Source organism: Tachysurus fulvidraco, chromosome 25 (genome assembly GCF_022655615.1).
Source record: "Tachysurus fulvidraco isolate hzauxx_2018 chromosome 25, HZAU_PFXX_2.0, whole genome shotgun sequence".
NCBI lineage: Eukaryota > Metazoa > Chordata > Actinopteri > Siluriformes > Bagridae > Tachysurus > Tachysurus fulvidraco.
In genome coordinates, this window is record NC_062542.1 from 1,871,434 (window position 1) to 1,895,248 (window position 23,815).

General features: G+C 37.7%; 3 protein-coding genes and 1 long non-coding RNA gene across 8 annotated transcripts; 3 read left to right on the top strand and 1 right to left on the bottom strand.

Annotated features, from left to right (window-relative positions):
* Positions 1-7: 7 nt before the first annotated feature.
* On the bottom strand, positions 8-16,390 carry LOC113649728. 5 transcript variants are annotated; one of them, XR_003442215.2, is made up of 6 exons: positions 16,294-16,390; positions 16,093-16,196; positions 4,240-4,349; positions 3,970-4,100; positions 1,048-1,120; positions 8-589 (listed from the first exon to the last, which is right to left on the bottom strand). It is a non-coding gene; the product is annotated as an uncharacterized LOC113649728 (long non-coding RNA). The 5 variants fall into 5 exon arrangements; XR_007139463.1 differs by having other exon boundaries at positions 8-260; positions 546-589; positions 16,093-16,317; XR_007139461.1 differs by having other exon boundaries at positions 8-227; positions 546-589; positions 16,093-16,314.
* On the top strand, positions 1,459-9,828 carry rpz2 (rapunzel 2). The gene is made up of 3 exons (XM_027157651.2): positions 1,459-1,495; positions 3,658-3,724; positions 8,683-9,828. Exons 1-3 carry the CDS (start codon positions 1,474-1,476, stop codon positions 9,419-9,421), a joined length of 828 nt encoding a protein of 275 aa, XP_027013452.2. The 5' UTR covers positions 1,459-1,473; the 3' UTR covers positions 9,422-9,828.
* LOC125140211 (protein rapunzel-like) lies at positions 4,274-12,762 on the top strand. Its single transcript, XM_047808426.1, has 2 exons — positions 4,274-4,294; positions 10,332-12,762. The coding sequence occupies exon 2, from the start codon at positions 10,354-10,356 to the stop codon at positions 11,035-11,037; it is 684 nt and encodes a 227-aa protein (XP_047664382.1). The 5' UTR covers positions 4,274-4,294; positions 10,332-10,353; the 3' UTR covers positions 11,038-12,762.
* A 45-nt stretch (positions 16,391-16,435) lies between the features above and the next one.
* Positions 16,436-19,167, top strand: LOC113649720. Its single transcript, XM_027157647.2, has 2 exons — positions 16,436-16,589; positions 17,171-19,167. Exon 2 carries the CDS (start codon positions 17,173-17,175, stop codon positions 18,367-18,369), a length of 1,197 nt encoding a protein of 398 aa, XP_027013448.2. The 5' UTR covers positions 16,436-16,589; positions 17,171-17,172; the 3' UTR covers positions 18,370-19,167.
* The last annotated feature ends 4,648 nt before the right edge of the window (positions 19,168-23,815 follow it).

A 23,815-nucleotide genomic window follows, 5' to 3' on the forward strand; every position in this document is an offset into this window, starting at 1 on the left:
CAAATTGTTTACAGTTTAGTGATTTTATTGAACAGATAATCACAGACATGACATTGTGTTTATACACTGAAGTTTTTTGTGATTGTGGATCTAAAAATGCTCGATTTTGTGTTTTGGTGCATTTTCTTTGCAGAACACTAGTCGAATTGGTGAAATCACAAGGACAGATTCTTTTAATCTCCCCATATGTAAAGACTTCGTGTGAGTGCCGTGCTCATGATCCACACCTGAATATAAGAGGCACTGTGTTGTGAACAAATCTGCAGGCATTTGGAACAAATTGCACACTTCTCTGAATATTATGGATTTTGGAGGAGTTTCCAATATAAATATTTATAAAGACTTAATAAAAGGACAATAAAAAAGTAAAGCGAATACATGAGCTAAAGATACATCAAACACAGCTACAGGATTTTCATTTAAGGGAAAAAACAACAACAATGAATCAGTATGCATCAGTGTAGTCTGTGTTTCTTAGTTATATGAATAACTGTGAGCTTTAAAGCCCGAAATCCTACATGATTCGATCTGAATCTATACTTTACCTCAACGCAGGAATCAGCATCACTCCATGTCTCTTATCTTACATCTGAATACAAATACAAAGACATAAACAGGATTTCCAGGAACACAGTGGATGTCACACCCAAATGAGGTCCAATACGGTTCATTATATTATATATACAGTACATATATCTCAAATGTCTCAGTTTAGCATCTGGTTCCTGTTTACAGTCCATCTGTTTGTCCAAGCTGTTCCAAATGTTACCCCCAATAGGGAAATTAACACTTTTTAACAAAAAAATCTTGCACAATTGTTCATATTAGTTTATATAATGTATATTTTTTCAGGCAGCCTTTAAGAATGCCTTTGGCAGAAGAAGGATGAATATTATTGTTCCAAGAACAGATACAAAGGAATACATTGGAACAGCAGACGTGTTAACACGAGGTTATATATTGTGTGTGTGTGTGTGTGTGTGTGTGTGTGTGTGTGTGTGTGTGTGTGTGAGAGAGAGAGAGAGAGAGAGAGAGAGAGAGACATACCGACATCAAGCCCCCAAGCAGTGCTCCTTCCAGCCAACGGATGAATTGTTCTTCTTGTCACCTCTCAATCTTCCTGTAAATTTATAACAAGAACCTGTGAGCATAACAGACTCCAGCTGCCATCTCTGTACCTGCTAATCACACCCAATTCTACAGACTTAATACTTTCATAGATTAAAAAATAAATAAATCAGTTGCCGATCTACAGAGAGTGGAATTAGATTCTAACCTTTTAAAATCTAACTACAATATCATAGACCTGCATGAGAGCATGTTTGAACCATCGGTTTATTAGGTGCGCACCCACCTTCCGTCCCTGTAAAACCTCATCACGTTCAGCTAAACGTTTATTGCTAAGCTTCATCCTGATATAAATCTAACCCACTGTGTGTCAGAGGAAGTTCATTTGCATCTTCCTAACGCTTCATGAGACCGTTAAACCAGCTAGGTGAGTATAAAACATACAAATTACAGGAATTACATCAGAACAGACCAGATTAAATACATCAAAAACAATCACCACCACCATCATCATCATATTTATATTATATATTTACCGTGTTATATTCTGATTAATAAATATAAAAATAAATAAAAAGACTCACTATTCCACAACATGTTTAAACAATACATCTTTTGTGTAAAATGGGGAAATATTCAACCTGTCCTGTTCATAAAACTAACCAGGTTTCTGTTCAAATCAAACATCTAAAAATGACCCGCGGCAGTTAAACGTTTTTCTTCCTATTGTAAATATGTAGATGGTGCAGTAAAGGCTGGTGGTTTTCTCAGTATTGCATGCGGAGACAAAATGTAAATGTCCCTCTGTAGGACTGAACCTGATCGTTCATGTAAAGATGAAGCAGCTGTAACGCAGCAGAACGCGCATCTTTACGCATCTTTACGGTTACTACTGAACTGTAATGTCCTGTTTGGATTTTTTGATGCCAGATGGTTAACTGATATATTTTTTTCTGCCTGTTGTGGGTCTAATGTGCATCTATTGTCTGTTCAAATGAATCCTGAGAAACACGGACATTATATCCGGTTACACCACGATGCGCGTTGCTGTGCGTTGCGCACGCTGTTGTTCTGCGACTATTCACGCAGCTGGTTCCTTTTTTATTTAAATTTGTACTATATTGTCTGTCTCTGTTGTCATGTCTGTTTCAGACAATACGCAATACGTGAACTACGTTAATTGCAGTACCCAAAAGAAGTTAAATTATTAGGCATGTTTACAAAATCGCCTAAATAACGGGCTCATTTATTCCCATATAGCTCATGTGTCCATGCGCACATCACATACACTCATGTTGGAGCTTGCAGCTTTACGTCTAGCGCTTTTTTGTTTACTATGTTTAAGTGGGCTGGGGCCAGGGGAGACTGTTGGGAACGTATTGCCATTAGGACGCGTCCAGACTCGCACTTTCCTCTGATGTACCCAAACTATCCTTGGTATTCCACCTGCAGAAAATGTGTCTGCAGAAATGCCTACTGTTTCTAACCTGATTCTATACCTTGAAGATATTCCTGCAAAACGTTTTGTTCTGTTTCCATGACGCGCGCCATGATGCGTTAGTGCACTGCGCTACTAAAATCTTAATTCTTTACTCATAAATAAATACTGTGTTTAACCTTAAAAACGCAAACGTTTCTAATACCTCATACAAAAACGTAAACGTGTACAACCTTTGCAAGAAAGCACGGAAGGTTTAAGCGCGTCATTTTCAGCTGCACCTTCATCACAGCTAACCGCCCTTGTGCGTTAATGCGGGAATAATCTTGCTAAATAAATAAGTAACTCGTCCAGCCTACAGTTTTTAATCTATTATTTTATTTTAATAAATTTTTGAATTAGTAATATATATTTTAGCATTTTTTAGTGTTCTTATTGATATCCTAACAAAAAGAAGATATTTCACAATTGACTACTATTATAAATAAATACATAATAAAAAATAATTGTTTGGCTCAGATCTTTTCAGAGATCTAAAATCTCTTTAGGGTTGAGTTTACAAAACATTTTGACATTTTTACAACGCAAATAATTCTCTGTGCTGTGCTTGTTTTGAGTAATAATTAGGTCTTTATTTGTGGATACACACCTGCTCCTTTGGAGAGGTGCGTCAGTTTCCTAGCTCCGCTACTCTTAGTGGATCTCTCATATTTCGGTGGCTTTTTCTCTTGATTTATTTAATTAATTTCTACATAAATATTACACTCAGAACTTTAATTTGCCCCATATGATCATTTCTAACTCCCTGGAACAAGTGGTAGCGCCTGGCAAACTCTCAATAAGCCCTTTGACGCTCTATGCGCCACCGGCTGTCTCCACAGAGCCAGCTGCCTCTCTGTTTGGGCTATTTGAATGTTGGAAGGCTGGAATATTTGAATGTCACTGGGGGAGGACTGTGTAGTGTGAGGAAGAGACTGCATAATGGAGGGTTGTATATATACCATTTTCTGGTGCAAGTGGTTCCTTGTGCTTGGTTAGTGCTTAATGGGCCCATTTCAACCCACCAGGGTCTTCCATGGCACAATAAAATGGTATGGCCCAATATGAACACCCCTACACAGAGATCTAACATGGAAGTTGCCCTTTTGCAGGGATTGCTGGGAAGAAGAAGTACAGTCGAGGTTTGGACTTTGGAGAGGAAGGTAGCTCTCTAAAAAGGTAAGAAAAGCTATCTTGGTCAATGCATAGGCCACCAATGGATGGATGGGTTTATTGTGAGGTGTTAAGGCTCATATTTATGTCTGTGGATGTGTTTTATTGGAATATTAAGCGTTGAAAAAAAATGATAAGGCATTGTGCTAAGCACAAACTAAGAAACATGGAAAGGCTGCTAGGGGGAGCTATAGCTGAGCCAGGAAGGAAGCTGGGTGATTGATCTGCTGTAAAGGATTTCCACTACTTACATTGTTCATTACAGATAAGAAAGCCTTGCTTTGCGTTGCTATGACTTCTTGAAGTAGTTCTTCACTTGTTTTTTCTCAGTCTTAAAGCTTCTGGAGAGTGGAAGTGCTAATATTAGCAGCCAGGCTATGCCCTGTGAAAGAGAGAGAAAAGCATTAAAAAAGTACTGAATAAAGAAGGAGAGGCTCTCAAACGAATATATCTATGTAAATACTATCTCCTGTGCACATTTATGTATGTTTACTAACTTAATAAATTCTATTTACTCTTACTGTGTGCTGACAGAGAACTTTAAAGATGGCCGCTCTCTCTCAGGAGTGAAAGTAGGTGAGGCCTCTTACTTCCTGAACGGAGTCTCATTCATGCTGGGTTTAACATCAGGCTTAAAGAAAGTGTGGAAATAAATTATAATGTGATTAAAGACATAATAACACACATTTGTAGCAGTGAGATTGTGTAGTTTGGCCTGAATGAATTCGCTTTGGAGAAGAATTCAGTCCTCATGGGTGACTTGCACTTGACAGTGTGTGTGTGTGTGTGTGTGTGTGTGTGTGTGTGTGTGTGTGTGTGTGTGTTTACAAACATTAATATCCTTTATCTAGTTTCTTTAGTGGTCATTCAGTTTTGAAAAGACTTTTGAAACATTATTTATTTCTTTTTTAATCATTATTATATATATCGCTAATATTATTTCTTTATAAATAAAGGAGGGTGATGCCTCTGACCCTCCAAGCGATATCAAATAATATTGAAAATAATTCTATATTTAAGTTTTTAATTGAATTATATGACTTTCTTTAGTGGACAGATTCCAAAAAAATGCACACAATGCATTTAATTTATTATACAGAAACGTATTTATTATTAATATTATTAATATTATTATTGTCTGTTATATTTTGATATATTCTAATTTATTTGCTCTATATATATTTTTTCCTGTTTTTTTTTTCCTATTGATCGTTAGTCTGGGGCAAGAAACTATAAAATATACGTCTGTGATTAAGAATATTTAGAATATTTAATTGATCAGTCATGATTATAGAAAATTAGAATTGTTTCTCAACGACTGGAAAATAAAAAACACAAAAATTTAAAGTAAACAAAAGTTCAATGAATTTGATCAATTCAGGTATTGAAGACAAAGCCTAAAATAATATTACACATTCATCTAAAATCAGATTTGATACAATTAAAGCATAAGGATATGAAGCTAGTGGGTGCAAGTGCTGAGGATGCAGAAGATAGGGATAGGTGGAGAGAGATGATTCCCTGTGGCGACCCCTGAAGGGAAAAGCCGAAAGAAGAAGAAGAAGAAGAAGAAGAAGAAGAAAGCATAAATACGAGAACGAATCACTTGAAAAAAAATTACTTACAGGACAAAAAGATATAGTAAAATAATGAAATAGTAATTTTTCATATTCTATAAATCATATTGTGCCATTGGATTTATAGAGCGTTGCATTTCACCAAATCTATTTAGTGTCTAAAAGTATCAGGGATGTAAAGGGTTAAGTCTGAGCTCAGGTTTTGTGCCTAGACGTCTTTTGTGAATGTGACATTTTGGCCATAAATCGAAAAACCGTAAATCAGCGCCCCTTGTGGTCTGCTTAGGGAACCGATTTTGGTATTTAGAAACTAACAAAGCTGAAAACAAAAAACACACTAAACCTGCCAGGGATTCATACAACTAGAGGATAAGCAGACACATGGTGTGTCACAGACATGCCCTTAGTGACTGGGTGTGAAGGACGAGTGTGTGTGTGGGATTTTGCACACATGCTAATGTCCACTTTCATCTGTCAAGAGCTGTGATGCTTTCACTTTACCCAGTGTGGTGTTGAGGGTCGAGAAACATTTAGGGAAAAAACTGTCTTTCACAGCATTACTTTCATTTTTGGTAATTTATGAATAAGTTTCTGTCTTGTTTCTTTGGAATTACACACCTTCATACCACAGACACCTTTCTGATAAAGGAATGCAGGCACATCGTAATCACGCAAACTCATTTAAGCACAAATAATAAAAAACATGATGTCAGAAGTCATTATAGAGTTTCTCTACTCTGACTCAGTAATGATGAACTTTTTATACAGAGTTCAGCTTCAGGTCTGATGAGGTTTTTGTTTTTAAAGAAGAGATCTCCAAGAAAAAACTAGCAAAAAGCAAAATATCTCAGTATACTTCATATCAAATCGATTGTGAGCCTTTGACGTTTTTGATATGTTGTAATTTCTTATAGACATTATTAAAATATAGCATTATATAAAAAAAATACATTTCTGCTCCACATCTTAATACTGCAGTGTTTTTTAAGCAGTTTTAAGCATCACTTCACATCATGTAAGGCTCAGCGATTTAACAACAGAAGCTGTTGATAGACGTGATGCAATGTCAGTGCCAATTAATCAAACCCTGATATTAATACCCTGATATTAACATCCTATTAACAGAAAATCTAGAGATTTTTTTTGTGTATTTATCTGGGAAGATACTATGAGTGTGATATTGGGCACAAGACATAATTACTGAGCTAATTTAAGAATCTAAAGAATTTTCATTCATATAATTTCCTTTCCTTCCTACCAACCGTAACACCCTGCTTAAAGGTCTGGGGCTTGGTCATTTTTTTCCATTTTCCAATTCTTACATTGGAGCCACACCCCTTCTGAAACTTTTAAAGGTTACCAAAGTCTCATTTTAATCAAAGATTAATCAAAGAAAATTATCTTAACAATTCGCTCAAATACATGCTGAAAGTCAACTGCGTTATCTTCAATAAAAATTGCAGATGAGCCACTGGACAAATCTAAAACGAAGACTTTCTAAATTTAAGGTTAAATCGAATTTGAACATGTAACCGATAATGTAAACAGTATTTATAATTAGAAAAGGGATTAAAATGCTACAGTTTCTTTACGCGAGTGATTTGTGAGTGCTAATGTTACAAATGTGTTGAGTTTTTACACCAACATCCTGCCTCACTGGGACTTTGTTCTTGTTCAGGGTTTAGATCTGGACTTTAAATGTCTAGTGTTTTCCTTCACTAATAAAGTGGTATTTACATCTCAGCAACAGTTTTCTGTCATTTAACAAAAATCCTCTGAGTAACGTGAAGTAAAATTTCAAATAAAATCTATAAAATAAACCAAAACCTTGATGCACTACGGCTGTAAATCTCTCCTTTTCATCTGTCCACTATCATCCTGCATTACAACCTCATTATCTCTTATTACTCTAAACTAGAATCTAAAACTGAGTCCTATTAAAGTAAAAGCACACAGGGACAGAGGACAGACTCTGTCTTTAAACCTCCTCCTAGTTGTTATTATGGGCAGCTGCAGGGAATTGGATTACAGTGTGAACAGTTGCACAGCAGCTGCCTTAACAATGTGAAGCGTGTTCCAGCTTTTTAAAGACATTCCTAATTGTCAGCGCTTTGTTTACTATGAGTAGTGAATTTTCCCCTCCTTTTTGTTTTCATATCACTTATCTGGAAATTCAAGTTACCCATCAATGCCTCAACCAACAATGGCATTTAATTCCTGACATTTTCTATCGACTGCTCATTTTTTCATTACGCCCAGGTCTTAAAATGCGAGTACATACTTCTGAGTTGCTGCTAACCAATTGCAGCGTGGAGCGTGGCAGCCATTTTCTGAGCTGTGAGAAGGGACTGCGGAGCGGGTGTTTTTATTTTTTTCTCCCTTCCTCTTCCTTCCCTCCCTAACCCAATGAGCATTGCTTAGATATGAGTCACTCCCTCACCCTGGCCATATATAGCAGAGAGGCAGGGGCGGTCTCTCCAGCCTGAGGCTGAGAGAGTGGCTGCCTGCACGAAAAACACAGCAGCACCATTAGGAAAGGAACAGCTACAGACATTTCAGCAGGTAAGATCCTGAGCTTGGGCCCATTTTCTGCTTTTCTGTTTTCTTTTTTAATCACTATGGCCTCGTGTAAGATCATATCGCACTGATGCTGCTTTGTTTCGAGGTTGAGCGAGTCATCATTCGAGTTGTTTTCATTTCAAGCTAACCAGGTTAGCCTGACAGTGGGCAGTGCTTCTTCAGTCATAGATGCAGTTTCTATATTATGCAACAACGGGAATTTATGTAGAAATGTATTGTATGGGATTATTTTGGCTCGGTTTATTTTCCTTATTTACTGAAAATCTGTTAAACCGATAGGAACAACAAGGCCAGCTAATTGATTGTGGTTTTTGGATAAAGAGAGTTTTACAGCCTGTGATTCACTTCTGTATGAAAATCGATTATATATGAACATGACATTTAAAGTAGACTTTGTTTACACTTCAGGAAAATGTGATGCATTATTTATATCCAGCTTACAAATAACTGTATAGGCTTCCCTAATGGTTTAGAGTTAGATTTTCAGAGCACAACATTAATAAACGATATAGTAACCATCTAAACCAGAGTCTAATCTCAGCCGAACCATAACGTTCAGCGGATTGTGCCATGTTTCTCTCCTCGGATGTTTCAGAACTGGACAGCACCCTACTACATCTGCAATGGATGATTTTGAAAGTACATGTTTAGATCATAAAAAAACTAATAGAGTTCCAAAACGGATCATTTAAATATCTAACGCTCATATTGAATTGTGGCTCCTTGTTGGAAACCGATAAAGCAGAAATCAGTGATTGTTCAGTTCTCGTTTAGTTCTTTAACACATTTTTTTTCTTCTTTTTGCAGAACTACAGGGGACCAAAGGCTCAGTAGAGGCAAAGCCAGAGACCCCTTGGCATCAATGGCAGATAAGGAACAAATAAAAAAAAATGCAGCCAAGGTGCTGGGCTACGTAGAGAAAGTGTCCTCCTTCGCCTCCTCCATTGACCCTCTGTTTGGCATCGTCACCTCACTGGTTGGTGTAGTAAGGAAAGGCCTGGTGGAGGATGAAACCCACGAGCTGGACAAGGACTTTAAGAAGATTCATGACAAGCTAGAGAGCATCTCTCAGCAAAACAAGCAGACGCTGCAACAGATCCGCTTGAACGAAGTCAACGAAGCATTTGACAAGTACGAGGAGTACATCAAGCACCAATACTGTGCCTTCAACACCATGGTGGAGCGAGTCAGGACGAACCCCGACGACGCCAGTCGTTACATGGAGGATTTCAAGAATGTCTATGAAAAGGACAAAAGCGACCTGAGCTTAGACGTGTTCTATCGAGGCGTCATTGGAAAAAACACTGTTTTTGGGAGGCCACTGCTGATCGTGTATCTAGAGCACTGCGAAAGAGACAGAAGGATTATGCAGGCTAGATGCGCTCATTTGGCCCATCTCTTCCAAATTGGTCTCATGGCCCTGATGGCCTATTACGCAGTCACGGAGGATGATGAGGACGAGATCAGGGAGAAGTGGGCGCAAAGGGTCATCGATATTCAGACCAAGATGCAGGAAGCCCTTGATGAGTGTAGTGAGCAGGAGTGATGCCAAATGCACTGAAAGGTTTCTAAACCACAGCTGTCTTCGTTTCTGCTGCTTTATCATAGAGACAATGATAAAGAAAATCAATGCTATTTATATTATGGGCAATAAGAAAGTAACTGTTTCTTTCTATTATTCTGTTGTTTTCTTGTCTGTCTTTTTGTTGGCTTAGCACTTAAAAGACCAAACTTTTTTTATTCACTTTAAACAGATTATGCCAAATATATTAAGATACAACTCAAAGTGTTGCTGAATGTATAGACAAGCAAGCTGGACATTTTGCACCAAATATTTGTCAATTTTTATTTTTATTGTTATTCATTCTGACTGTTTCCAATACTTTGTATTGTATTGTGGACCATACTATTTTATTGTTTGTGCAAAAATAAATCTGTCCTTTCCAAGTTAAATTTCAGGCTTTGGTTTTATTTAAGATTAGCTTAGTCTCTCCTGATAATATTCAGCAGTCATTAAAGTTTCTGACTGAATAAATGTCATGAGGAATATAGTTCATATGTTCATACGTACACCGTGGCACTCCCTCAGAGCCGCTCAGGGGAACTCGCCTCAGAGCAACATGCAAAAGAGTGTTTTGCATTCAGTAGGATACTGAAAGCTGCAGGCTGTACGAAGGATTACATTATAAATCTGAGTAGGTTTCGATGACAAACTACTGTAATCTTTTCCCAGGCAGTCACCATATGAAACTTAATATACAGTGACTTGCATAAATATTCACCCCCTTTAACTGAATAGAAGTCCATTTCATGAGGAACACAGGAAGTTTAAATTCTGTACTTCTTGCACAATGTGTTTATCTACTTTCTATGGCATGTATTTGCAATATTTGTTACCTGTTTAAAAATTGCAGATTGTTGACTATGATTAAAATATTTCTTCTTCTCCCCATCAGACTGATAACTCAATTTTAGGCCATGGATGACATCGAGATCACAGAGGACAGAGACAAACTGAAGCGAAACGTTGTGAAGGTGATGCAGTGTGTAGCCACCATCTCGTCCGCAGCCGCTGTGGTGAACCCCATCTTCGGTGTGGTAGGCTCACTGATTCGCGTCATCCTCCACCATGTGGATGACGAGGATATTCAGACCCTTCGACGCGAGTTTGTCAGCGTGAACCGATCACTGGATGAGGTTTCGAGGCAAAACCATGGCATCTTGCTCCAGATCAGGAAGGAGACGCTGGACGGGCAATACAACCAAGTAGAGAACAACCTACGCAACCAGTTCCGTAAGTTCATGGAGTTTGTGAATGCACGACCCGAGCACGTGGAGGGCAAGCGCGACGATTTTGAGGAAAGCTTTGCCAACGACTTGGGTGACCAGAACCTGCACACACTCTACGATGGTGTAATGGGCAAGCCCAAGCTGTTCAGCCGGCCCATCCTCGACGTCTACATGACTTACTCTAAAGGAGAGAAGGGAGTGATGGAGCACCTGTGCACACACATCACCTACCTGTTCTGCATCGGCCTCATCCCTCTGATGGGTTACGCCGCGATCATCGGTGATGACGAAGAGGGCCTGAGAGAGGAATGGGCTGCGAAGATGGAGGAAGTTCAAGAGAAGATGCAGGAGATGCTTAGGAAGTGCAAGTGATTCCTTTCCAATCTCAGACACACACACACACACACACACACACACACACACACACACACACACGAGGACTCCTTATGTATTCCATAAAGGTCTATACGGTATGGGTTTTTTTTTTTTTGGTGTTCACTCTCTCTCCCTAACTGTCATGTATTGCTGTTTTTTTTTTACTGACTCACTCACCTCATCATCCGCTTTGTTTTTTTTATACAATGTCTTATATCAATTCAGCTGTACACATTGCCCCTGGAAAGAGAATGACCGCTCAGGTGGCACATAATAGTCTCAGCCTGTCCACCTGAAGACTGAACTGATAACTTTAAAACCAAAGAGCCAACAAATTTCATACCCATAAATTTTCCACCTGAATCTCTTTTCTTTTGTACATCTTATGTGTGTGTTATTTTTACACCCATATACATTAATATATGAGTGTATTTTCATGTCGATGGAAATATTTTAAAAAATACGGTGTGGAAAGGATTATTTTTTTTGGAGAGGTTTAAAAGTATACTCGTGGACGTGGCCCAATTGTCAGTATGGTGTGTGACTATTATGACACCGACTAAGCAAAATTAACACTCAGTGTTCGTTAATTTTAAATGTTACAAACAGATTCTCATCTTGACATTAGACTTTTGCACTTTTAGATGGTTAATATCTGAAGATTCCAGAAATGATATCTAATTGTAGGACTTAATTTGGACACACTCTCACACACTTTCAAAATGTAGTTTTTTGCACCAAAACCATCAACAATCACTACGTATTTTGTGTGCGTTTGTGTGAGGTTAAAGTTACTGTCACGTTAATACCCAGTTGTTTGTAACTGGTTTTTCCAAATCCAGTCATTCAACAGTACTTCCTGCACTTCCCGCACTATCTAAACCATCTTAAAAACAAAGAATGTTATGTATTTGGTGTTGTGAACACTAATTAATGTTCAACCACTTCAGTTTTTCGAATGTAGAATCATGAAGAACTCCCCGAATTAACACTACGCTCTTATGACTACTGCATGCGTTTGCTCGTTACCTTAAAATGTAATAACACTAAAGATAAACACTTAAGCTATATGAGGCAAACACTCTAAACAGCCCAAATTTACTGATATCTAAAAACTACAAATCTTTAGAGGAGATTAAGGATTAAGGTGTAGGATTAAGCAGTCAGTCCTATAGTTACCGTTAACATACACGCTCTGATTTGCTTCACAGCTGTTTGTGTTGAGGAACAGAATCTGGCTCATAATTATATTTAGACTTGCATTAACTACCTCCTGCATCCATTCAGAACAAACTGCATAAAGTGCATACTCATCTTCCATTAGCCTTTTACTGAACCGTGCAATTAGTGCCTCCTGAATATATTACACACTTACTTACCTGTTCCTTCGATCATATTTCTCTTTGTCCCATGAATGCATTACTCTCTCTTTACTCTTCTCTGTGTAGGATCAAATAAAATGTAGATGTCCTTTAAACATGTCATGCCTACATATACACTAGAAAGGTCTATATACATGCTTGTAATCCTTGCACTTTTAAACTGAGAACAGTTATCAATCTTATCTGAGAATCAGCTCACAGTCTCTGGTCAGTCCAAATGTGGTTAATTGGTGTGAAATGCTTTAAGGACCAGGGATCGTCTATGAGTATTTTTTAGTTGCTGATCAATGTTGTATAAAAAAATATGCACTACCAATAAAGATATGAATATATTAATGAATAAAGATTCTTGGATTATTTTCCCACACATACACAATTATATGATTATGCGCAACACAGGTAGCCTCATTTCCTCATATGAGGAAACGTTAAAATACGATGTGTGACGTCAGGCAGGCCACACAATTCCACCTGCTGCCGCAAGATGTCGCCATTGTCTTTTCATCCACGAGACTGCGATTTAAAAAAAAAAGTGTTTCTGGGTAAATAAATAAGGAATATCGGTTGTTATGACAAAGGATCTTTTTTAATTGCCACATAACGCATTATGTACTTAATAACGCATCATGCTATTTAATAGTGCTGTTATAGCCATGTGGTCTTATTTAAACTCCTTCACACGTTTTTTAATAAGCCATCAAAGGTTGTAAAAAACATAATATATTATACCAGATTATAAAAGAAAATTAGAAAGGTCTTTGCATTAATACCTGTATTATTAAAGTAAGGACGCTGACAAACACAAACACTAAATGTAAAATGTTAAGTCAGTTAATTGGTTCTCTTTACTGCTGCTCAGCCTGTAATGATGACTAAATTTCCATCAGATGTATAGCGAATTTATAAGGATATATATTGAGCATTATCTTACTATTCTCTTGTTTAAAACCAGCTGTGCGTCTCACTAATAATTATTGTTTTTAATAAAACAATTACTCAAAGAAAAAAACTGTAAAAATGAATCCTTTGTATAAAAATCATAGAAATCGTTTCATATTAGATTTTGCAAGCAACTTCAGTGTAACTGATTTATAACTGAACTGCATTATTAACACAAGCTTTACTAATATTATGAAAATAAATTGTACAAAATTTTGCCAGCCAAAATGTTACTCAGTTTAGATTTAATTAAGAGACAGGTAGTGAAGTTATGGTAGGATTAGAAAGTTTAAAGGACGTAAGGGCTGATTTAGGAGGACAAAGGATCAGCTAACCGGAAAATTAAGGCCTTAACAATTATTATAGGTGTCAATTATTTATATTTTAAAAAGCAATTAAAGCCATCTTTACTGACCTCTAGTGTTGTTTTATGGTTAGTGCTCAAGGAACGGCATTTTACTTGAATTATTAATAATATAATTCTTCTCGTTTTGACTATAATAAACTCCAGGACATAATGCAGACAGATAAAGAAAGTACAATTGATACAAACAAAACACAGCAAAGAAGTTTGCCAAAACACACGTGTAATACTATTATATATAATTAATTATTAAGACAGGGTAGGTTTTTTGTGCAATTCCCTATTACAACACACCCTGACGTTTTCCAAAAAAAAAAAAACTATGCCTCTTATACCAAGCAATTCTTTATATTATTAAATAATTTATGAAGTACAGCATATCATATATAAATGAAGTGATATATATAAAAAAGTGAATGAATAAAGAGGCTTGGATTATTTCCCCACACATACACAATTAAATGATTATAAAAACTTCCATTTATAATTGTTATAATATTATATAACCCTAAAATAAACAAGTTATTTGCTGGTATCTTTCTCATCTGTCTCGTTTTTCTTTCTCTTGAAGTTAATGAGACAAAAAATACAGAATATGAGAGCTTTGTTGAATAAACAATAATATCCTTGTTTAAGTAAAACTTAAAAAAATCAACAAAAATGGGGAATCTGTCGAACTACACGGTGGCAGCCACCAGGTTCTGTGGGAACCACGTCATCATCTTATGTTTTCCTACTTGTCACAATTAATTTCAAGGTCATAGAGCTTAGCAAGTAAATACTTCTTTTTAATGACAATACTAAAAGAGTCTGTTTTACAATGTGAATTTAATGGTGACTCAAATATCAATAAGAAACCAGAATCAATCACCCAAATAAAAAAGAATAATTAAATAACTTAAATAATTGTAAATGCATTATGTCGTGTTTGATTGTGTTCAGTGCTGCTTTAATTAGTTAGATCATTAACGCTACCATTGTCAGTGACAGCAATGTTAGTTCAGCAACAAGCCCCGCCCCTTTACTTGGTTATAATTGGATATGTATTTTGAGAAGCGCCCATACTGTTAAAATGTTTCCAACTTAAGAATTGGAGACTTTTTAAACCCCCTTAGCCACTGTTTTAGAAAAGATACTAATTAGGATAAGATGTTAATTGCTGAAGTTAGATATATTAATTCACTTGCAACCATAAAGCCTGGCTGAACTGCCATCGTGCCATCGTAGCCAACAACCAACCACTGATCATTATTGCTAACACTGACCAATCACAGATCACTATGATTCTCATTGACCAATCAGGAATCACAATTTTCCTAATGACTAATCACTGATGACTGTTTGTCCGTCTGTTATTTTTTATGTTATTTTTATGTTCTAGTAAATGAAATCAATGCTATATAGTCAGCTATACAGTAGACGGTTCCATAGGTTATAAAGGACAAAAAAGGCTTCGTTGAAACTTCAAATCTTGCCAGGTTAATTACACAAAACCACAAACGATTTCAACCTGGAGACATTCAAAAAACAACACACACACACAACCCTCTCCACCGTGCTCACAACTCGGATACATGCTTTAAACCCCCTAACATTCCTCTTACAGCAAGTATAACAGGTTTAGGGGCCTGACTTGAAAGAAGGAAACACAGAAAGCTATTGTAGTTTAGTTGGGGGAAAATGTGATTTTAATTTCCTCCAAAATGCTTATTTATTGATGTTGATCCAGAACCATAGAGAATAGAAAATAGGTCCAAATCCCCATAATAATTTACTAAAGAGAATGTTAAATCATCTGGTGGTGTAATATTTAGAAATATCCGCCCTTATGATAGAAGGTGTAGCATCGTGATCTAATTATTGAAATTTCATAACCTATATGCCAAAAGGCTCTCATTTTATTCCTAATGTTAAACTGCCTTTCTTCACTGCAAGGCTGACATACTGACATATAAATCTAAAAGTGCAAACCAAGCAGCACAATTTTGTCTGTCAACAATTTAACCCCATTCAGCGTCTTTATCTATGATTTATAAGCCTATTTGTCATGTATAGACAGCGTGTGTTATATTGAAATCGAGGCCACGGCGATGAGATCCTGTCGCAGGTTAAATAAATAATTGAGGCGTGACCTTTATGTGAACAAAATGTGTTAAAAATGAATTTCAGTCGATTTCAATTTCCTCTGATTAATCATCAGCTCATCGACAGTAATCAGAGAGAAAAAGGCAAGTCTCTTGTATATGCTTTACAAAAAAATCCAACCAGAATGAATATTACTACCATTCCTAAACCTATCAAAAGCATGCCAGAAATTATGACGTCAGCTATCTGATATTTCTACAAAATACTCTATAAAGCACTTACCTTTTGTGATGGTGGAAATATTGTGAATGTAAATGTGGCCGGTGGATCGGATAAATGTTGCGCACCATGCGTAAATTTCTTCCTCTCCAAAGATCACGACTCAACTAAAAGAGATTTTCGAATAAAAACCATGAATTAATCAGAAGTCATAATAAGAAACGACGTTTTAGTCAGGTTTAATTAAGCAGAAAGACATTTTACTCGACTGTCACGAAGAGCTTCCCAAAAATGGCTCAAAGGTTCGTGGCTCAGTGCGCACGACTCTCTCTCTCTCTCTCTCTCTCTCTCTCTCTCTCTCTCTCTCTCTCTCTCTCTCTCTCTCTCTCTCTCTCTCTCTCTGCTTGTGTGTGTGTGTCCAGATCATCAGATGCATCATCAGTCGCTGCTTTAACATCAACACAAGACTAGATCTGAAAAACTTGAGTGACGTTTGGAGAATTTGGGACGTTTTCCTAAAGACTCATCTTGAAGGATTTGCGGCTCTTCATCATTTTTAGGTAATGACATTTGTCCTTATATTCACATCGTCCTTGCATTTGAGTTTAAGGGTGTTTTAAGGTGTGTCTCTTTGCAGGGGCCCTTGAATTGCACCTGTGACAATAACTAAAACTAACATGTGCCAAGTGCAATCGAGTTGATTCTGTTTTTCTGATATTGGTTCTCATTTGGTTTTGATTTAGGCTGTTTTATTGCGCGAGCTAAAAATAGCCCGGTTCACAGCCAACACGAAATGTGGCTTTTTTCCATGCACCATTATTTATTTATTTGCCTATTTTTATTTATTTGGGAAACCGGTTACTAATGTAAAAGTTCAGATAAAGAGTCCTGTTATATGGGAAGCTTTTGGATGTTTTTAATTTTGTTGTTCAAATTTTGCTTATACAACCATACCAATAGGTAGCTAAATAAATAATTAAACAATAATAAACAACGAAGACTAAACATCTAGATGTTTTTCTATACATTTTCCTATTGATAATTCTAGATGAAGTTGCAAACAAAAGACATCTCTGTGACAGTATGCTTGTCAGGACTGCATGTTCCTAATTGTCTTTGCTTTGTTGTTGCTTTATTTTAGCCATGTCTAATCACTTTGAAAGATTTTTGGCTCAGAAGAAGGAGGCCATCGAGGCATTAATGGAGACGCTCCAGAGAGGATCTGAGGTCGTGGCTAGTGCAGTCGGGGAGTTTTTTCCCCTGTGTGAAGCTGCTTCTCCTTTCATGAAGCTATTTTTGGACAACATTGAAAGTAACGAAGTGGTCTATGTTAAGGAGCAGTTCATAGTCGTGAAAAATAGGCTCGATGTGGTCTCGTCCCAGCTCGAAGACATCAACTGTGAGATACAGAAGGGATATATTGATTCTCAATACTTTTCTGTGGAGGAGAACATACGCAACCAGTTCCGCAAATATCAAGACATCTTGGAAGCCAAGCCCCAGTTTCAGGAAGTCAAAACACGTTTGTTCTTGGACCATTTTATCAAGACAGGTGGTGAGAAGAACCTCAATGTGCTACATGATGCCCTCATGGGCAAAAATTTTGGAGGGTCCATCCTGGAGGTGGTGGTGAGATATGAGTCGAAGAATAGAAGGGTCCTAGAAGATTTCTGTGTCCGGATGAAGGAACTCTTCTGCCTGGGGTTGATCGTCTTGCTAAGTTATTATGCCCTCAAAAAAAGGGAAGATATGGAGCAGGAGAAGCTTTCTGAATGGAAGGAGAAAATCCAAGAGGTTGAGACCAAGATGAAGGAAGTCATTGAGGAATGTGTGAAGTCATTTCCAGAACAGGCAGATATGGATGTCCAGAAGCTGGTCCAGGAGAAAGATGGAGATAGTCTCCAGGACACAGCCCAAGCACTGATAAGTTTCCTGGAAAAGAAGTATGATTGGGTCAGTTGGTCTGTCCGCATTATTAGTCACTCAGGAAGCAGCAGCGGTCCTTTCTGGCAGAACCGCCGTAACGGAGACAATTTCCAGTGTGTTGAAGGACAGAACTGCTTTCCTGTGCTGCAGAGAAACGGAAACAACATAGTCGTGTCCTACTGCCTCAATCCAAAGCCTATTCCCAAGGACACCATCCAGCAGTTCATGGATGGTCCGGGTAAGAAAGGGGATGCAGAAGCTGTGGTGGAGAATCTGAAGATACCACTATCTGGTTTTATGGTCCATGCTGTCAGCTGTAATAAAGAGAGCTTCGCAGCATATAACATCTCAGAAGACTGCCATTATTGGGAGAAACATAAGAATGTGGCCCTCTGTGTGCATTCGGATCAGTAACAAGGCTAAAAGTTGAAACTAGATGCCTTATTAGCTTGTGTTCATTATAAATTCGACACTGTCGATCATTTTTAATCACTTTTAATCTATTAAGCCAGAGATTATAGGTCATATTTGGCCTTTTTATATCTTATGCCTTAATGTCCATGACATGCCTTAATACCAAAGTCCAATTCCACAGTATGCATGTCTTTAGCAATTATTATAAACCTGTTAGTCTAAATCTGTACTCAAAATCATGCCTAAATAATCACAATTAATTGCATGGTTTACAATATGCATGTTATCCACTGTACAGGCAACTTAGTCTCTGCATCCGACTGCATCAAAAATTACAGCGTCTTGAAATCAGACTCTGTACTCACACTCAAACTAACTTTTGAACACTGTGACATTAAATTCATGTGTTTGGAAAAAAAAAACATTTCAAAAAAAATCAAGCCGCATCTTCCTGAGAACGTAGTGGGTGCTAGAAACAGTTATGTGTTGCAGTGATTTAGGAAAATATGCCAACATTGGCTATTTTAGTTAACATCATGTGGACTAAGCATAATAAATATTGATTTTGTTGAACAGTATGGCAAGAAACATAGCTTTAGACATTAAATATATACGCTTGCCAAAGTGCTGCCCTATTTAGTCTGTGCAAGATTGCTTGTCTCAGGATGGCATACATGAGCTGGCCTAAAAAAGACATCAGCTACAGTATGACAAGATCCCCAGCAGATAACAGGTTCAATCTATCTGTCTTTGTTTTGCTGCAAACCCTGGGCTGATTTCAAGAATAAAACTGAACCCTGAGGAATTCTACAGTCTATGCTTGCTTTATTCATAAAACCAAAAACTCTGGGCCTGATTTAATCAGTTTAACTTCAGAAACTGAGCTGCTGTCAGTACACATGCGAACAATATGAGGTACACATAATTGCATTTTCTGTATCCTGTTGTTACACAATATCATGATTACCAAACGACAGGCTGACTTCGATTGATGTTAAGCCTATACGGTGGACACGTACACCACTCAAAGCCACGTTTAATTTAATTACGGGATTTGCACACAAGTCAGCATTTCCCACCGTGCAGGTTTGTTGGTGCAGAGCAGATGAGGCTTGGAATGCTGAACTCAGCTCAATAAAGCTGGACATTAAGTTCACTGGTTTGGCCAGCTAGAGAACCATCCATCATTGCCACAAAAAAAAAAAGCTAGAATAAGGGCTTAAGCTAGCGTTATTGTAAATCAGTATGGCCAAACTACTTAAAGTCTAAATCAAATGCTGTGCAAAGTACATCCCAACCTTGTTAACATTACTAGAATAAACAGACACACATATGAATTATGTTAGCTTGGAATTAATAGAAGTGTAATAGTTACAGTAATTATAATTACTAAAAAATTCTCCAGTGTGGTTTATTTCACACACACGGACACACACACACACACACACACACACACACACACACACACACACACACACACACACACACACACACACACACACACACACACTCAGCTTATTGTAAAACAATTCAAACTGTTCCTTCTGAAACCCAAAGCTCAGCTAGTGGAAACTCTTGTATTCATTAGTGGTTGAGTGGCTTCTGTCCTGGTCAGTGCTATTGATCTGGAAAGCTATTATCTCTGTTAAAGGTTTTGCTGTGGCTTACTTTAAGCCTCAGTGCCACTGCGGGAAAACTCAAACTTGTCCAACCCACCTGATCAACCATTAAAGGTCCTCCTTCCTCATTTATGCAGGATGTACATCGGTAACTGTCTGTTCTGGATAGCAGGTGGCGCTAGTCACACATTTATTGCAGAAAGAGCTTTTTCACTGTGTGTGTGTGTGTGTGTGTGTGTGTGTGTGTGTGTGTGTGTGTGTGTGTGTGTGTGTGTGTGTGTGTGTGTGTGTGAGAGAGAGAGAGAGAGAGAGAGAGAGAGAGAGCGAGAGAGAGAGAGAGAGAGAGAGTGTGTGTGTGTGTGTATGTGTGTGTGTGTGCTGCACTGGCATGACTACTTCCTCTAAGAGTATGTGGATGTTTCTATTAAAATCTTTCACAAGATATGAAGGATGAAAGCCAGAACACAAAAGGGAAAGATCTGTATACGGTCTCATCTCCGAACCTGGACTCCTCCAGGAAGAGATATCAGCCAATATCAATATTTCATAAACAAATGAGTGATTTTACATCGGCTTGCATTAGAGCACTACTGGAGGAGGTCGATCAATCCCAGAATGCCGGCTGCATCTGCCAATCGCAGCCAGAGGTAATGACATTACCCGTCAGTCAGAGTGGACCATCGACCCACTCACTACTCCCTAAGTGGCCTGATCTGATAAAACGCATTAAAACATTTGTTCAGTGACACACAGGAGCTCACCGTGAACAGCCGTATAGATTGGCTTTAAGATGTCTGGCAGTATTTTCTTCAGAGGTAATATCTGTTTAACCATTCATTTTTTTAAAAGTGGACCTATGTTTAAACTCCTTACCTAAACAAAATCCTAAATTCACTATTACTATAAAAATGATAATGCATTAAAGTTTTTAATTTAATTAAGTGAATTGAACTCTGCTGTTATAGCCAACCAATCAGCACATTCTGACCCGTCAGAACTTTCTAAAAGCAGTGAAAGTTAAACCTGGTGATATACACTGAAGCTATGTGTATACGCTTGCAGTCGTCTCTCTCAGTAGTCTTGTTATCATTCACTGACTGTCTCCATCGAACACGTCAGCATCGAGGAATCTCTCTCTCTCTCTCTCTCTCTCTCTCTCTCTCACACACACACACACACACACACACACACACACACACACACACACACACACACACACACACACACACACACACACACTCCCACACATTCTCACGATGAGATAAGCCCCCTCTTTCCCTTCTGTTGACTCTAAACACAGAGAAAGCCTTCTCAGTGTTGCAATATACAAGCCTGCCATATATCTCTTAACTAATCTCACACACCATAATCTCTTCAGTATATTACTGTAATAAATAAAGCTCCTTAAAATTGGGGACTTTATACAACAAGAACACGAACAAATCCCCTCCCCCAGCAAATACTCCCTAATTTGTTTGGTTTGCATGCCTTTAGAGTTGCCTTCATTAGGGGGCCAAGCACCGTATATGCATAGACATATACACATAGTTCTTCTACCTCTTCTTTTTCTGCATAGTGTGTCTAAGTTGTGAAATTTGGCACGCTGATTGGGGAGTGTCTACAGAATATTATGACCCAATTTGGCCCAATTGCTAATAAAGCTCTAGCATCAGCATTGGGTCAAATTCAGGCCTAATTTCGAAGTATGTTTGGTCCAAATGACATGACTAAATATCACCAAATTTGATGCACGTCATCTTCAGATTAGGCGTCATAAAAGTTATCAAAAGAATTATGAATACTCCAAACAGTGCCTATAATTGGTCAAAGAATCAGGACTGAGGCTGCATCACAGCGACAAGAAATTCAGAACCAAGACCTGAGGTTATCCAACAAATTTTGTTAAAACATATGATAAAAATTCTCAAATCTATCTGCCATTTATGCTACAACTCCTCTAAATTTTGTACAACTCAACCCATCATCTTGACAACTGTCAGAACAAAAGATGTTGAATTGTGCTGTTCAGAACCGTTTGGCTTTAACCCAGTGGCAAAAACAAAATACAGGATGTAGAGGTGTATCTCAACACTGCATCAATTTATCATTATGAAACTTCAAATGTATCTTTAAGACCACGTCCTGAATGTATCCAAGAGGTTTTGTGACTGCGCCACCTTGTGGTCAAGAACTGTAACAATTATTATTTTTTTCCTTATATCATTTGAAGAACTTGTGAAAAATTCACAGTTTTCATATTTAAAATCCTTAATGGTTTCCTGATCGAAAAGAGTTTCAAAAGGAAGCTAATAATAATTACAACACACACCCCTTAAAGCAGAGGTTTCGATAAACCATGACACCTGCTGCAATTAGCACAATCACAGACACCGTTTAAAGCTTATCATGGAAATGAAGATGATTTCATGGTTAGCAGAGCTGCAGTTAACCCTGAAGGTGATCTGTAGCCAAATGAGGCAGCAAATTACGGATCCTGTTCCAAGGACATTTAATTAAGACAAGTCTGTTCTCTGATCCCCAGAGGCTCTGTGTGGTGAAAGTGCGTGGGACTTGTGGGTTTTCATTCATAACTCAGAATGAGAGAGAGAGGATAAGAAAAGGAAGAAATGCAAGTCAGGAAGCGTCCCAGGGTCCCAGGAAGCATTGGTGGAGTTCAAATAATGTTTGTAAAGATTTTAATTGCTGGATAGAAATAAACATAGATCAGACAGCGGAGCCATGGCTGACATCTATATAGATTGATTAATTTCATGTCTCAGTATAAAGTGCAGTAAAGTGCACAGGGCATGAACTAATGGCTTTTACATTCTAAGTGCATTCTGTGTCAAACCGGGAGCCATCTTTGTTTCCCCCATGAGTATTAACTTTTTACTTGCAACTTATGTCTAACCAGGAAGCCTGTTTATGTGTGTGTGTGTGTGTGTGTGGGTGTGTGTGTGTGTGAGAGTGTGTGTGTGTGTATGTGTGTGTGTGCGTGTGCGTGTGTGTGTGTGTGTGTGTGTGTGTGTGTGTGTGTGTATGACCTTCAGAGAGAAGCTTACAGCCATAACTTTTCTATTTTTTTTTAGAAGCTGCATTTATTATCCTTAGAGCCACTGTAGAAATGAACATTGAACAACAACAAGCTACACCACAGTGACAGACAATCATAAATCACAATGACCTCCTCTGCTCAGAGAAAGGTGACATTTAATTATGAACCGAAAAGCTCAAGCCTTTGTTTTGAATCAGTCTCTGCATCATAATCGAGTTTGTTTTTTGCCTGAGATCTGTCACAAGATGGAAAAATGTGAACTGAGTGAGATCAGTACACACAGTGGCTATGTATATTTATCTATGTGACCTTGGACTTATGAATTAGCAAAACTTTTTCTTTAATAGAAGCCAAAACAAACCAAGTGGGCTGGACAAACATGGTAGGTGGTCAGTAAAAAGTGGAGGAGCTGCTTTTTATTAAATATTGCTCATGCCAAATATTTATCTCACTGATTTCTTAATGTTGTTTTGTATTTAATTCTGAATAAATAAATAAATAAAAATGAACATCTTAGAGTCTTTTCTATGTTAAAAGTCTTTTTTCTTCTTTTCTCATCACTAGTGGTGTCACTTCTGTTATTAAAGTTTAACATGGGGATAATATGATATTAGTATATAATGAGATTTCCAGACACCAAGGAATTTGCCTCTTTGAGTAAAAAGCATCAATTCACATCATTGAAAGTACTGTTTTAACTCAGCACGGAGTCACAGGGAAAGCTGGGAATTCACTTTAGAGCAAAAAGTGACATTTAAGACTAGATGTTTTT

What these genes read in the sequence shown, in the direction of transcription:
- rpz2 (XM_027157651.2), top strand. Translation starts at nt 1,474, where the DNA reads ATGAGACCGTTAAACCAGCTAG. An exon ending in GAGACCGTTAAACCAGCTAG is followed by an intron (nt 1,496 to 3,657) that starts GTGAGTATAAAA and finishes GCCCTTTTGCAG; the next exon opens with GGATTGCTGGGAAGAAGAAG. An exon ending in GAAGGTAGCTCTCTAAAAAG is followed by an intron (nt 3,725 to 8,682) that starts GTAAGAAAAGCT and finishes TTCTTTTTGCAG; the next exon opens with AACTACAGGGGACCAAAGGC.
- LOC125140211 (XM_047808426.1), top strand. Translation starts at nt 10,354, where the DNA reads ATGGATGACATCGAGATCACAGAGGACAGAGACAAACTGAAGCGAAAC.
- LOC113649720 (XM_027157647.2), top strand. Translation starts at nt 17,173, where the DNA reads ATGTCTAATCACTTTGAAAGATTTTTGGCTCAGAAGAAGGAGGCCATC.